The sequence below is a fragment of the Tachysurus vachellii genome, chromosome 16 (assembly GCF_030014155.1).
Source record: "Tachysurus vachellii isolate PV-2020 chromosome 16, HZAU_Pvac_v1, whole genome shotgun sequence".
NCBI lineage: Eukaryota > Metazoa > Chordata > Actinopteri > Siluriformes > Bagridae > Tachysurus > Tachysurus vachellii.
In genome coordinates this window covers 9,172,025-9,189,131 of record NC_083475.1, presented here as the reverse complement: position 1 = coordinate 9,189,131, position 17,107 = coordinate 9,172,025, and the positions used below count along the sequence as shown (strand labels likewise).

Here is a 17,107-nt window from a genome sequence, read left to right as displayed (position 1 = left end):
ATTTTACTATGAGCATGACAGACATTTATTTCTATTCGTGATTTGAATAAACTTTTGTTGATTGACACTCAAGACGAGTGTTGATTACTTTAACATGATACTTAAGGTGATGAACTGTTCATGTTTAGTAAATAATGTTAATTAAGACATTACAGTTCCCTTATCCAGCATTTTGCTCTGTAATTCTTAACACATCACATTTTCCTTCACATCCACGGTTCTAATAAAGGTTGTGTGCTGTTGATGGTCAGTTGGCAGGAATATAATGTGCATAATCTCTAAATTATGCAACTCCAGGTAACAAAACAAAGTTATTTATTACCTCTTGAGAGCATTCCTCACCTCTGCTGAAGTCTCTCTCAGCTGTCATGTATACCTGGGTTTATTTTCTATGAATTGTTCCTGTATATAAACCTTCAATACCATTTAATCATCTATAACACAAATTCATGCCTTAACCTCTGTTCTTGGATGAACTGGAGTCACTGAGGTTGTTTCATAAGATTTTTCCAAAGATTTCAGTTGTATACAATGTAAAAAAAAAAAAATAATGTAGACAATGTGACGTGGATGCATCATCCTTCGTCTGTGCATCTGTTATTCTGATGTGAGTATGTTCATGTCTCGGTCTTCTTTCGGACTTTTTCCATGCGTACTCCTGGACTTCCCCCAAGCAGTTGTGACTATGATGGATACACTACATGTGAGCGAGCAGCTCTGGGAGTGTGTGTGTATGTCCTCACAACTATGCCTTATCATTTGTAAATAAAAGATTCTTCAAGCAGAGCGTATAGTTTTGTGCTTGTGATTCACTGTATGGATTATTCTCATGAGCACACAAAGTGTCTCCAAACACCAAGTGTGCATTCAGGTGTAATTACATATCTTGGATCATTAGGATGGAAAGCGAAGGTTGTATAAACCTAGAAAATGTCTGTAATAATAGTTAGAAAATTCTAGAGTTTATAACTTCTGTCTGTTAGATTTTGTTCTAGCTACACACACAGAGATGGAAATATAAGTGCATATTGTTCTGCAAAAGTAACTTAACATTTTGACCCGAATCTCTGTAATATGTATTTAATTCTCCCCTTCTCATTATCCTCAACAAAAATGATTCTGTACACCATACATACACAGTCTATGCTTATAATTTTCCATATGCTTCTTTCGTGGAAAATAATTTGATTTTTTTTATTATTATTATTATTACTCATTTAACATATCCTTATGGGCAAAGATAATCGTATGCAATATAAATATATAATATAAATATAAATATTTATATTATATATTTATATTGCATACGATTATCTTATTCTATTTAGCATATTCTATTTAGCAATTATCTTATTATCAATTATCTTATTCTATTTAGCATAGCATTTAGGTATTTAGCATAAACATATTTTGCATAAAAAATAAATTCTGCTAATCCTGTAAATATATAGTCATCTGTAATTAATAAGCTATTTTAAGTAGAACTTTGTCAGTACGGTCAGATGTAGGTTTAAAGTAAATGATGGGACAATAAACCAATACCTGTCTGTCTAAAGCATGTTTTAAATCTATTAGCACTTTTTCCCCCACAACTTTATTGGTCTTACCAAACAAAGCACATCAGGACAACATGAAGACATGAGGGAACATATGGATATTCATTTCCAAGTCAAGTGTTAAACCTAGTTTGTCATATCACTAACGTTTTAACTAGTTTCAGGTATTATGGCTTAAGAGAGAATCAAACCTGTTGATATAATGGTAGAGAATAGTTAGCGGTACTAGGAAGTGTTCCAGTTTTACAGAAAATTCCCTAATTTGAAATTTACATGCTAGTTAACATGGTCGTAATAAAGCTGTAAGTACACACATTTTGCGAAACAATAGTGGAAGAGAGGAATACAAGGCAAAGTTGCCATCTGGTGGACACCTTCAGAAGCTTTGTGATAAATCCCAAGACAAACATTTCACTTTTTACATAGAAGTGTCTTTGTTTGCCCATTTGTACTGCTGTGTACTGTAGACTGATTTTACTTGCATTTACAGTGTAGATACTTTTACTCTTTTAAACCCCTTTACTGTCTCTTGCCCACCTCAGTGTTATTGCTGCTCTTCAAGTCAAGTCACGAAGCTTTTACTGTCATTTCAACCATATATAGCTGTTGCAGTACACAGTGAAATGAGACAACGTTTCTCCAGGATCATAGTGCTACATAAAACAAAGACAGGGCTAAGGAGTTGTAAGTTGTCTTAGCCACATAAAGTGCAACTGTGCAACCTGGTGCAAACAGTGCAGGACAAGACAGACAAGACAGTGCAGGACAAAAGACAGTGCAGACACAAAATTACAAGACAATACAAAAAGTACAAAAAATGCAATACACAAAAGACAATAAACAGTAACAGAAACAGCGCCGACCGACCAGTGTATATACTGTATGTGAATACTGAATGTTCAAACAATATTTCGTGCAGTAACATTAGAAGAAGTCTGACAGAAGTCAAAATATATACAGCCAGTATGTAAAGCTGAGTCTTTATGTACACTGCATATGAGGTACACAGACAAAATAGGTGTGTGTAATTAAGTGTCTGATTAGAAGATACTACATACATCTTTCTGCCTATCACCCCATCTCATGTCTTCATGGAGCTTGCTTTGTGCACAGGGGCCTTGTATTCCTGTAACAGGTTTGGGTCTTCACAAGTTCCAGCTACAACATACAAAGACATTCTTCACAATTGAAGACCTACATATGGATGTGACAGTCACGTGTCCACATTCGTATAATTTATGATCTTATAAAATCCCCATATTGCCCTGTGTGATGGAAACATCCAAGCTGCTGATAAACGCATGTGAAATAAATATTATGAGCTCTCAGACTACATGCATGATATATAATTCTGTTTGTGTCTCTCATGTAGATTTAATTTCCCCTCTTTGTGTTTGATTTTGATAGCTCAGCACTCTTTTACAAACATGAAGAAAGCTTATTTTTTTGTTATTAAAGAATGTCTTTTAGTATTCCTTATCTCAGTTCTGGCATCAAAATGTATGGTGTCCGAGGCTATGTGCCTCAATATGTGTCAGTATCTATTAAAAGTGGTCCAAGAAAGGAACAGTGGTGAATCAGCGACAGAGTCATGGGAAGCCAAGGCTTATTGATGCACGTGAGGAGCAAATGCTGGCCCTTGTGGTCCAATCCAACAGATGAGCTACTTAAACTCAAATTGTTAAAGAAGTTATTGCTGGTTCTGATATAAAGGTGTTAGAATACACAGTGCATCACAGTTTGTTGTGTATTGGGTTGCATAGCTGCAGACCAGTCAGGGTGCCCTTGTTGACATCTTTTCCATGCCAAAAGTGCCAACAATGGGCACGGGAGCATCAAAACTGGACCATTGTGCAATTTAAGAGATGGCCCAGTCTGGTGAATCACGTTTTCTTATACGTCGCGTGCATGGCCAGGTGTGTCTGCATTTCTCATCCGGGGAACACATGGCACCAGGATGCACTATGGGAAGAAGGCAAGCCGGAGGAGGCAATGTGATGCTTTGGGTAATGTTCTGCTGGGAAACCTTGGGCTCTGCTATCCATGTGGATGTTACTACGTACCACCTACCTAAGCGTTGTAGCATGTACACCATTTCATGAAAACGGTATCTCCTGATGGCTGTGGTCTCTTTCAGGAAGATAATGCAACCCGCCACAAAGCAAAAATTGTTCAGGAATGGTTTGTGCTGAACAAACAAGCCCGATCCATGGAAGCCTCTCAACTTACAGGACTTAAAGGAACTGCTGCTAACATCTTGGTGCCAGAAACCACAGCACACCTTCAGGGTTCTAGTGGAGCCCATGCCTTGATGGGTCAGGGCTGTTTTTGGCAGCAAAAAGGGGGACCAACATAATATTAGCAAGATGGTCATAATAGTATGCCTGATCTGTGTTATGCCTGATGGGCCTGATCGATGTAATATTATATATAGTAGTGTATATACAATGTACACAATACTTGCATGTAATATATTTTACATATATTGTATATGTACATAATGTAATGTAATTAATGAACCTGCATTTTGTTCATTTGTACAATTAGCACTTCTGGTATATGCTAAAGTTCATTTTAATGCTGAGTGCATGTACTGTGCAATAAGAGAACAGACGCTGCCATCACGATCATTCAATTACGCATGACCAAAGATGCGCCTCTCCTCTGTTTAACCTGTTTGTATGGAGTTTGGGACACCATCCAACCTCAAACGCTTCTATGTGACAAGCCACGCCCACTTGAGTTTTAGCTCCGCCCATCTGTGGTATACCCAGATGTTTCTCTTTGAAGCTGGCTCTGGTTGCAGAGATTCTCTCTCTCTCTCTCTCTCTCTCTCTCTCTCTCTCTCTCTCTCTCCATCATGCAGTACTCAGGAATGGAGACGTTACCGGTGGAGCGATGCGTGGATGATGCGCTGGTGAACGGGAACGCGACAGAGTCCGACCATGCAAAGAAAAAGAAGAAAAAAAAGAGAAAGAAGAACAAAGGCGCTGTTTGGGGTGAGTCTGTAAGGTAGGAAGGACTGGTAGTGAGGTGGGGAAGTCGGGTAGTGATGGATGGAGGACCTCTAGCTTTGGGTGTACAGTAACCACTCTGTCAAACTTAACACGCGCTCACGTGACTCAACCCTTACTAGCTCTCTGTACTATGTATAAAAGTGCACTGTATGAAATAACAGGCTTCTACACCCCATATAGTGCACTATGGACAAGGTCCAAGTGCTTTACCGCTCTTGGCCAATCCCACTGGTGCAGTACTGAGCTCCTGTCAATACTCTGAGTAGTGGACAGTAGTGGATAACTAGAGGTAAACCTATATATTTTGTTGGAAATTGCATGTCCGCATTTCTTTTAGGCCCAGCTTAATTATGAATTATGTTCAAATATAATAATAATAATAATAATAATAATAATAATAATAATAATAATAATAACAAAAAACATCAGTTTAAAATGACAGGTGCATTTATACAAGACCACTCTCATACAAAACATAGAAGTTCTTGTAAGCTCTTTTAGCTGTTTAGTTATTTGCACCATGTTACAAATGTTATGTAATGAAGTAAATTGTAAAAGAATCATAATTTTAAGAACCCCATATAACCTCTGTGAAACCCTACTTTTTTAAAATGCAGACTGAAAAAAAATTTTCTGAAACATATAAGTATGTTTTACGTAAATGATGTATGATTTTAGTCTCCTTTCTCTTTGTTTGTATTAGGGATGATGACAGAATCCTATTTTTCTTTTATACTTAGCTTGCCAAAGCTAAAATGCAAAAAAAGTGCTTGCACCGGGAGATAAGAACCTGGGAAACAGAGCACTGTTACAAAAGATTCTCAGCCTTGTGTGCAGATGAAATTTCGAGACATTACTAGATTTACAGTGTCCTGCTGTGTTTCTGGTTTCTTTCCCTCATTATTTGACCTCAGAAGAAGTGTAATTGTACTGCACACTAAAAACTCTCCGTATTGTTTGAAATTGTGCTACAGCTGCTTCATATAAAGAAAAATGTTTCAGTAGATTTTGTGAACAGTAAATGATGTTAGGTAGGATTAGTGAGAAAGTTGTGTGTGTATATGAATGACTACATGTCTATTAGAGAACCAAATGGGGTTCTGTGTAAATACACTAAAAGAAATATTTTCTTTGTAAACACTTCTTTGTTCAAAGTTTTTAAAGGGTAAGGAAAATGGGCTGATATTGGTGTAGGATTGGCTGATATTGGTGTAGGATTGGCTGATATTGGTGTAGGATTGGATGATATTTGTGTAGGATTGGCTGATATTGGTGTAGGATTGGATGATATTGGTGTAGGATTGGATGATATTTGTGTAGGATTGGCTGATATTTGTATATGATTGGCTCATATTTGTGTAGGATTGGCTGGTATTGGTGTAGGATTGGCTGATATTGGTGTAGGGTTGGATGAAATTGCGCCATTATTGGATGCTTTTGGTGTAGGATTGGCTGATATTGTTGTAGGATTTGCTAATATTGGTGTAGGATTGGCTGATATTGGTGTAGGATTTTCTAATATTGGTGTAGGATTGACTGATATTGGTGTAGGATTGGATGATATTGGTGTAGGATTTTCTAATATTGGTGTAGGATTGGCTGATATTGTTGTAGGATTTGCTAATATTGGTGTAGGATTGACTGATATTGGTGTAGGATTGGATGATATTGGTGTAGGATTGGATGATATTGGTGTAGGATTTTCTAATATTGGTGTAGGATTGGCTGATATTGGTGTAGGATTTTCTAATATTGGTGTAGGATTGGCTGATATTGGTGTAGGATTGGCTGATATTGGTGTAGGATTTGCTAATATTGGTGTAGGATTGGCTGATATTGGTGTAGGATTTGCTAATATTGGTGTAGGATTGGCTGATATTGGTGTAGGATTGGCTGATATTGGTGTAGGATTTGCTAATATTGGTGTAGGATTGGCTGATATTGGTGTAGGATTGGCTGATATTGGTGTAGGATTGGCTGATATTGGTGTAGGATTGGATGAAATTGCCCCATTATTGGATGCTTTTGGTGTAGGATTGGATGATATTGGTGTAGGATTGGCTGATATTGGTGTAGGATTGGATGATATTGGTGTAGGATTGGATGATATTGGTGTAGGATTGGATGATATTGGTGTAGGATTTGCTAATATTGGTGTAGGATTGGCTGATATTGGTGTAGGATTGGATGATATTGGTGTAGGATTGGCTGATATTGGTGTAGGATTGGATGATATTGGTGTAGGATTGGATGATATTGGTGTAGGATTGGATGATATTGTTATAGGATTTGCTAATATTGGTTTAGGTTTGGATGATATTGGTGTAGGATTGGATGATATTGTTATAGGATTTGCTAATATTGGTTTAGGATTGGATGATATTGCCATATGGCTGATTGGAAAATTGCATGAATGTGGTGTACAGGTGTAAAGGTGTTTCTTAAAAAGTGCTCAGTGAGTGTATATTTATAAATAATTGAATGAATACGTTAAATAATGGCTACACACAAGAGTGTGTAAATAGAGTGTCCAATAGAAAGTAAGGTTAGGATTTAGAAAGTGTCACAATAAAACTGCACTGAAGCTCTTTTCAGCCAACTTTAGTTGCTGTTTCATCTTTTCTGATTACATGGCATCTCATAGAAGGTAGTCATTTTTTTTTTTTATTTATATGTACTACATTTTAATTTCTGTGCAAATGTTCTAGTTTGCTGCACTCTTTAAAATAGTATATAAGTACACAGAGTATACAGAGGCTTGTGTATAAAGTTAGCCGTGTTCTCAAGGTTATACTTATGATGAAGTGTATTGTGTGCTCTCTGCCAAGACCTCCATCTCATTCATGTGAAATGGGGCTGTCCACCTTCCAAACTGACATCCATTTCAACCACTCAATCAGTTGTCTCAATGTTCCATGGGTATAGCTGATGAGAAATGCAGCTGTGGATGAAACTGTGGCATTAGCACTTCCGTTGCTTCTCATTCACCTGTGTGTGTGTGTGTGTGTGTGTGTGTGTGTGTGTGTGTGTGTGTGTGACTTTGCAGCAGGACAAGCAGAACTGGGGGAGGATGGAGTTGTTGAGGACACGAGGAAGTCACTAGAGCAGCAGAGCTTCGAAGAAAGAGAAAGAGACGAGAACAGGGAAGAAGGTAGCACACAAACACATTGATGATCAAGGCTGATGCTCACTCCGGTCTCAAACATGCACATAATCAGACTCAGAAGAGTACAGCGTCACAGCCTTGACATTCATTATACTGGCTTGTCTGATAACATATTTTACAGACGGAGAGGATGGAGACAGTTCCGCTGGGAACAAAAAGAAGAAGAAGACGAAGAAAAAGAGTGGCCGTGAGTTTTTTCTCCCTCTCTGTCTTTCTTGGACACTAGAGTAAAATTTTGCTCTTATTCCTGGCCCAGTGGATGAGTTCATGCCTGGCAGAGCAGTAGAGTGAACTGGCTCTGGGCCAAGCATGCTGTACCATTGGGAAAATCCTGCAGTGCAATCTCCACTCTCTTTTGAATACCGTGCATCCATACACACTGATCAATATGGCTCCTTATTTATTTTTACATCTATATTTATTCAGTCAACAGATACTTTGGATCTACCGTGAATTACAACTGAGACAGGTTGCAATTTAGTTCAATTTTATTTGTATACCACTTTTAACAATGGATGTTTTCTTAAAGAAGTTTAACAGAAATATATAAATTCAGAGTATGTAAATTTAGCATATAAATTTTAAATGTATGTCCCTACTTAGCAAGCCCGAGCTGCCAGTAGAAAAGAAAAAAAACTCCCTGAGACGATATGAAGAAGAAACCTTGAGAGGAACCAGACTCAAAAGGGAAACCATTCTCATCTTGGTGACACCGGAGAGTACGATTATAAATCATTTCCTTTCAGAAACTGTCAAAAAGTGCAAGTTGTAATAAAAAAAGTCTTTTATCTTGTTGCAGTTCTCAACTGTTCACTTATGGAGATTGAGTGCAAGGCTGTTTGTGACAATTGCAGTCCTAAAGTTATCAAAGCAAATATAGTCCAAAGCCATCTTCATAGTTTCTGAGTAGAATCATTCACAGTAATTCTCACAAGAATCACAAGGGTCATTCTGCATAATGCGTTTTCTGATTGGATCTTTTAACAATTTGTTAAGGTTTTTTATGATATCTGATATTTCAATGTTCAATTTTTTTTGTTGTGTGTAAAAAGTGGTAGAATTTTTGTTTATTTCATAAAGTGTATTTATGTCTAATTGAAAAAAGTTCAGTTTATCTTTGACTATGGCTCTATACAGTGACAGTGAAATGCTGTGTCGGTCCAAAAATGCTCCTTTTTAATGTTCTTAGCTCAGACAAGCTGTCTCCTCTTTGCCAGAGTTAGACTAAAAGATGGAGAGAAAATCTTAATAATTCCTCCACTTTTTTCCTCTCTGGAGGAAACTTTTTAAAAGTTTCACGTAGAACATTAGATAGCAAAGCACATCGGTTAATATTTTCTTAGTCAGTTCAAGGTTTAATGAGTCAGAGAATTTATAATTTATTATTATATGTGGACACCTAACTATCTCACCCACACTGAGAACTGTGGTCAGGGCCCAGCAAGTTGAACTCCAACCATGTTTTCATGGAGCTCGCTTTGTGTACAGGGGCATTGTTACAGATTTGGGTTTGTTGCATTACAGAAAGATATTCTGTACAATTATGTGCTTCAAATGTTGAGGAAACAGTTTAGGGAAGAACCACAAAATGGTGTGATGGTCAGGGTAACACATACTGTACATTTGGCCTTATACTTATAGTCTGTATGTGCTTTATGTTATGTGAGCCTTCTTATCTCACAGGTTTCAGATATTTTTTCTGTAAGTATTTGTATATATTGTTCCACTGCTAGGATGAAAAAAATATTTAGCTTAAAGTAATGCAGGCCACTCATTAAGCATGACATATTACACAATATGCTGATTTAAACCATATCGTGCAACCCTGCTATGTATCTATATCTCGACCTTTATCTAATGTAACATCGGTTACTGTCTTTCTGCAGCTAAAACACAAACTGATCCTCCTTCCGTGTCGATATGTGAGCTTTACCCAAACGGAGTGTTTCCTGTTGGAGAGGAGTGTGAATATCCTTCCTCACAAGATGGGTAAGAGACCAGTGTGTGTTGTCGTTCCCCTTCTCTCCTTCTCTCTCCTCGGATCACCTTGTCCTAGCTGAAATGTGCTCTCCCTCAGATTACCCTGTGCAGTGTGTAATATTATCTTGTATTATATTGCTGAGGCACCTGACACAAAGGTCACTCACACACTCTTGTACTATTTAAGGTAGTCCTGGTGCAAACCGAGTCTTGTCCCTTATTTTCCTGCTTGAGTGCTGAAGAAACCCACAACTTTGTATTGATTGTGACATTTTGACCAAACAGCTTTTAAGAGCTTTTTGCTTTCAGCTCACGGCTCTTAATTTTCCTCCAGGATCAATAAAATATCTATCTATCTATCTATCTATCTATCTATCTATCTATCTATCTATCTATCTATCTATCTGTCTATCTGTCTATCTGTCTGTCTGTCTGTCTGTCTGTCTGTCGGTCGATCCATCCATCCATCCATCCATCTGAGAAATATATGTATGAGTGTATCAGTGTTGGTGTATATGTGAGAATGGTTTGTTTGTCCAGGCGGAGTGCTGCGTGGCGAATGAGCAGTGAGGAGAAGCGTGTCCTAGACGAAGCCAGGGAAGACATGTGGAATGATTTTCGCCAGGCCGCAGAGGCACATCGGCAGGTACGGCGGTACATGAAGAGCTGGATCAAACCAGGCCAGAATATGATCGACATCTGGTGAGGACCAATCACAATCCTATATTCTTAACTAAATAAACTAATGACATCTGCAAAGTGTATATAAAGACAATAAGAGATATTATTGCATATGTGTGGCATCCTGGGAAAATACTGTGTAACCACGTTCATCAACCTCAGTCTTATGCTCTTAATTTGTGCAAAAATAAACAGTGAGTTCAGTTCCGGAGATCTACATCCATGTAAGATCTAATAACCAGTGATATTTCTCAGTCATGCTTAAACGATAAAGGAGATCGCTGCACCAGATTTGCAGAATGGAGTACCAGATTATTAGTTCCTTGACCTCTGAGAACATGTTGAAAATCCATCTTATGGCATATCATTTTAAGGCTTTGCTTTTATAGGTCTTTTATAGGCTTTTATTGTGGTGTGTTAGGGCTGCGTTTTTTTATAAATACATTTGAATTTGAGTTTAATTCTCATTTCTCTCTCTCTCTCTCTCTCTCTCTCTCTCTCTCTCTCTCTTTCTTTCTCTCAGTGAGCATCTAGAGGAGTGCAGTAGGAGGCTGATTAAGGAGAATGGACTGAAAGCAGGTTTGGCTTTTCCCACCGGCTGCTCTCTCAACAACTGCGCTGCTCATTACACACCCAACGCTGGAGACCCCACTGTGCTGAAGTATGACGACGTGTGCAAGATTGACTTTGGCACCCACATCAATGGTACAAACACACACAGAGCTCAAATGAGGTGAACTGTTTAAAAATATTATGAATCTGTACTCGTCTGTATTACTGATGTTGATTCTATTGCATGTGTGCTTTCAGGGAGGATTATTGACTGTGCCTTTACTGTCACATTCAATCCGAAGTACGACCACCTGCTTGAGGCTGTAAAAGACGCCACAGATACCGGAATCAAGGTGTGCTGATGTGTGGACATGCGTACATGTTTGAAACCTCTTTATTTCAAATTCATCTTCTTTTATGTGCCAGGATTTGGCACCCATTTTTTTTTTTACCCCTTACACTCCAAAATGTGATCTCTGCTCCTCCATTGCTGGTCTATTAACTGTCCCTCAGACTCATACAGATTTGAATAGAAGCATGTGATAGTCTAGTGGTTAAGGTGTTGGGCTACCAATTGGAAGGTTGTGAGTTCGATCCCAGGTCCACCAAGCTGCCACTGTTGGGCCCCTGAGCAAGGCCCTTAATCCTCAATTGCTCAGTTGTATAAAAAAAAGATAATGTAAGTCTGCCAAATGCTGGAAATGTACATGTAAAAAGAAGCCTTTATTTTATCACATATACATTACAGCACAGAGTAATTCTTTCTTCGAATATCCCAACTTTGGAGGTTGGGGTTAGAAAACAGGGTCAGCCATGATACAGCACCCATGGAGCAGAGAGGGTTAAGGGCCCAACAGTGGCAGCACAGCAGTGCTGGGGCATTTTACCACCCCGATCTTTCAATCAAAAACCCTGATCCTTAACCACTTGAGCCACTACTGCGATTACTACTAGGACTACTAAATGTACTGTATGAGCTTGTACTACAAATAATGGTGCGTTTTCTTCTTATACTATGAAACTGTGGAACTGATGAATCTGATCTTAGAGAAGCACAGTCTCAGCACATTTAAATCTTCTCAAAATTAGATTCATTACACAGATTTGTTGAAGTCTTAAAATGGAATACATAAAAAAAACGAGTAAAAATAAAATGGACTGTTTTGTTTGTGCAGCAGTAGTCAGTCACTTGTGTTGTAGGTGCACACCACCATCAAGTGTATGATTTTCAACAGTACATGCTCTTTTTATTGCTCAAGCAAAGCTCAGTGCAATGAACAATTGGATAAACAATAGGACCAGTCAGTCCAGTCAGTCTCTCACTTTAGTAGTTTTTTCTTTAGCATTCTGCCAACTAATCAGAATAGTCTTTTTGTTCAGAGTAAGAATGTAGTAGAAAATGTAGTAAAATACAAGATCTATTCATTGGCTGTATTTACTGCACTCAATTCATTATTTTAATGAAGACATTTTTATAATGTTTGTAATAGTCATGTTCAAAAACATAGTGGACAATACTAAGTAAGTACACCCACTAACACCACTGCCTTTGGAATACCCATAATTCACTATGCTGTTTATAGGGAATGGACAAACACACACACACACACACACACACACACACACACACACACACACACTAGGGCTGAAACGATTAGTCGACATTGTCGACAACGTCGACAATAAAAAAATGTCGACAAATATCTTTGTTGTCGAGTAGTCGTTTGTTCTCACGTGTCCTAATGTAAGGGCCTGCAATATCGCGATTTGACCGCTACGGCGCTGTAGCGCTAGAGTGTAATGCAGCCCTAATAAATGCGGTAGAAGAGAACTTTTAAAAGAAGCGCAAATTATGACGGAGTGCAAGCGAATGCGAACAAGCAAGGTGTGGGAAAGTTTTACAAAACTTCCAACCATAAATGCAGTTGTGTGCAATACATGCAAGGCAGAACTTGCGTTGTGAACTCTGCTGCAGGAAACATTTGCTCACAAAAAAAAAAAAAAAGAGCAAGCTTGTCACGTGAACATGTTGATATGCTGACATTTCTTCATTTTAATTCAGCACTTATTTGAAAATCCAAAAAAGGCCAGTGCAGAAAGGACACTGTTACATACTGCTTTTCATTAAACTGAACACTTGTTTTACAAATGAAGCTCTTTATACTGCTGCCAAGAGATGTTTACATTCATACATATATATATATATTTTTTTGTAATGCAGCTGATTCATTTGTGTAAAAATATATTTTTTTAATTAAAAGATAACAGAATATTTAAACAGTGCTTAAAAAGAGAATGACCTGTTTAGTTGGCTCAAAGTTCATTAAAACAACCATTTCAAAAGCTGAAGTGATTTTCTTTTTTTATATTATAGTTAGAATATGTATAACTCAATGTTTTAACTAATTGAAAAAGCTGAATAATCGTTCAAAACTTACTGATTAGTCGTCAATGACTTTGACAATAATGGATGATTAGTCGATTCATCGTTCTAATGATCGTTAGATTAATCGATTATCAAAATAATCGTTTGTTGCAGCCCTAACACACACACACACACACACACACACACACACCCTGCTTGCATATCATTTTTGTTTCTCAATAACAAAAATCACTTACTTTTTTTGCAAAGATAGACCAGTTGCTTATGAGGCATGCTTATTACAAGCTAAACTAGGTTTATCAGCAAGGTTTTGCTAAGCATAGGTTTTGACGAGGTAAATCGGTGTTAATTGGCAAAATTAAACAGGAGAAATCAAATGTAAATCATGCTGGTCTTTAGAGAGACAGGACAATTTATACCTACACATACCTACAATACCCGGTGTAAATGTTGCTTCGTGGGTGTGTAGCGGAAAAGAGGAAGCGGAAGGCAGGTTATTAAATGGTTATTAAATTGTTAAATTAATAAAAACTAGCATTGCAGGACCTCTGCTGTACACTATAACACATTAAATGTAGACAGTAAAGCATTAATTATAGATTAAAGCAGTAAAGGAATAATCATAGAAAATAAAGCATTTATTGTGGAATACAATATTAATTGTAGACTAAAATAAAGCTTTAATTGTAGACTATAGAGCATTTATTGTACATTATGAAGTGTTGTAGACTATAAAGGATTAAATGCAGACATGAAAGCATTACTTTGCTTAGTAGATTATAAGGTATTTATTATAAAGCATTAATTGGAGACTTTTAGGCATTAATTGTAGACTATAAAGCATTAATTGTAGGCTATAAAGCATTAATTGTAGACTATAAAGCATTAACTGTAGGCTATAAAGCATTAATTTGAGATTGTAAAGCATTAATTGGAGACTGTAAAGCATTACCTTTGAATGCACACGTGACTGGTGTGTGTTTTCTCAGTGTGCAGGCATTGACGTGCGTCTCTGTGATGTTGGAGAGTCTATACAGGAAGTCATGGAGTCGTATGAGGTGGAGTTAGATGGGAAAACATACCAAGGTATGGACTACATGTTTTTTAGACTTTTCTATCAGATGTATTCACCACTACAAACATTTACAGTTTTTATTTCTCATTTTAGTTAAGCCAATCCGCAACCTGAATGGTCACTCCATTGGACAATACCGGATTCATGCTGGAAAAACAGTTCCTATTGTAAAGGGTGGTGAAGCCACCAGAATGGAGGTGTGTTCATTTCAAATATCAAACATTTTCCCATTTCTCCGAACTTTCATAGCTATAGTTTATTTGCAAACCATTCTTCCATTGTGTGTGTGTGTGTGTGAGAGAGAGAGAGAAATTTTCCTTGGGGAATTTAGTGAAAATACACAATTGAGTAAGTGTGAGTGCCATTTTGGTGTTTCCTCACTAAATTATAATTAAAACCAGGTCACATTACTATTTAATTATTGATTGATTTGGTGAAAAAGACCATGACTATATTTTCCTAACAGTTTTTATCCTGGTGTATTGAACTCATGCATGTCTGTGTGTGTGTATGTGTCTGTGGGTGTGTAGGAAGGTGAGGTGTATGCGATCGAGACATTTGGCAGTACAGGGAAGGGAGTTGTGCACGATGACATGGAATGTTCTCACTACATGAAGAACTTTGATGTTGGACATGTACCAATCAGGTAGGAGTGTGTGTGATGAGTTGGAATTCCATCTTTTTTATTAACGGATTTTAAGCCATGGCTTATGGAGATGAAATGGAGCTCATGCAGAATATTGGACAAAAAAAGCATTGCTTAGTGAGGAGAAATAACTCACTTGAAGTGAAAAAATGTTCACTGTTTTTTTGGAAAAAAAGATCTGAGGAAAATGTTGCTGATTCTGAATAAAAGGAGCTAATAATTATTCAAATCATGTTTATGAAAGCCTTGTGAAGGCATTCAATGGCGTTAACATGTTATCTGTCTTTGTGCATCACTCCAATCAACGTGTGTGAGAAAAACTTGCATTTGAGACATTTTTTAGTCCTGATGCACATCTTGAACACTAAATCAAAATACTGCTGCTTTTCATTTTCAGATTTTCTGACTGATTTTAGACCAAAGCTAATACCTGCATAGTGTATAACTACTATAGCACCTCAAACAGTTAACTGGCTCTTCAGATCCACGTGTACATCCCTAATCACAACACTTGTCCTTTCATTGGAACCGTTTGTTTTTTCCAGGCTTGCTAATGGACTTGCATATATAAATAATATTGCGTCAATGTTTTGAGCTTGACGGAATTACTGCAGCTGATGTCTTAAAAGTCTGTGTTGAATTTCGTGATTTTCCTTCTGAAAAAGTTAAAAAGCTAAGATCAGCAAAAAGTTATATCATGCAGAGGACAATATAAGTAGTGCTACAATACAAGATTTTTAATAGAGAGCTAGAGGAGAAACGTGCATAGAGTAGAAGTGTTAGAGCTGCTGTAAGTGTTTCTTTGTTCCTTTTCTTTTTTTTATATTTAAGTGTTGGAAGTTCATTCGAATATTGAGGGACAGTTTGAACTTTGAACCTTGCTACCTCCTGCCTACTTGTGTGTAATTTTTTCCAGGCTACCAAGAGCCAAACACTTGCTGAATGTGGTAAATGAGAACTTCGGGACACTGGCATTCTGCCGGCGCTGGCTGGACCGGCTCGGTGAGAGCAAATACCTGATGGCTCTGAAGAACCTGTGCGACCTGGGCATCATCGACCCCTACCCACCTCTCTGTGATGCCAAGGGCTCTTACACAGCTCAGTATGAACACACCATTCTGCTCAGGCCCACGTGCAAGGAAGTGGTGAGCCGAGGAGACGACTATTGACCCAGACCTACGAATAGCTACAAATTCTATACAAAAGAAGCTACACCGCCCGAATGGGACACACGCTAATACGCACACATTAATAATAGGAATGTATTAACTAACTGGCCGGGGCAGTGGATGCTGCAACCTTTCGCATGAAAAGCTATATGAATTCTAAACTATGCAGAAGGACAGATAGACTTCTGTAGCTGCTGATCTGGGCCTTGTTTCCCAAAAGTGTCTATCAGTAAAAGCTGAATGGATTCAGCCATTTCTGTATTGGTACAATTTGATCTTTTATTGCTGAGGTGCTGTTATTTAGACAAATGGGATATTTGCATGTTCCTGTCTGTCTCTATCTTCCCCCGTATGACAAGCATGATAGAACAGTCGGATTAGATGCTTGTCTGGTCTGTCAAACGATCTGAGAGCAATTCTATATAAATGATGTGGGATTATTTGGGACAGCAGATAAAACACAACAATAGACACCACTATTCAGTTTAATAGTAGAGACTCCTGGAAACTTTCTTATTTCACAAGACATGCTCTTGTTATTGAAGCGACACTAGGATTAACCAACTATTAGGGCAGAAATTACATTCATTCATTCATTCATCTTCTACCGCTTATCCGAACTACTTCGGGTCACGGGGAGCCTGTGCGTTAGGCGTCATCGGGCATCAAGGCAGGATACACCCTGGACGGAGTGCCAACCCATCGCAGGGCACACACACTCTCATTCACTCATGCACTCACACACTACGGACAATTTTCCAGAGATGCCAATCAACCTACCATGCATGTCTTTGGACCGGGGGAGGAAACCGGAGTACCCGGAGGAAACCCCCGAGGCACAGGGAGAACATGCAAACTCCACACACACAAGGTGGAGGC

At 38.1% G+C, this 17,107-nt stretch overlaps 1 protein-coding gene across 1 annotated transcript; it reads left to right on the top strand.

Moving 5' to 3' along the window:
• Positions 1-4,416: 4,416 nt before the first annotated feature.
• Positions 4,417-16,259, top strand: metap2a (methionyl aminopeptidase 2a). Its single transcript, XM_060889677.1, has 11 exons — positions 4,417-4,555; positions 7,620-7,724; positions 7,861-7,926; positions 9,626-9,728; positions 10,260-10,421; positions 10,924-11,105; positions 11,211-11,305; positions 14,328-14,424; positions 14,507-14,610; positions 14,944-15,059; positions 15,976-16,259. The coding sequence occupies exons 1-11, from the start codon at positions 4,417-4,419 to the stop codon at positions 16,226-16,228; spliced, it is 1,422 nt and encodes a 473-aa protein (XP_060745660.1). The 3' UTR covers positions 16,229-16,259.
• The last annotated feature ends 848 nt before the right edge of the window (positions 16,260-17,107 follow it).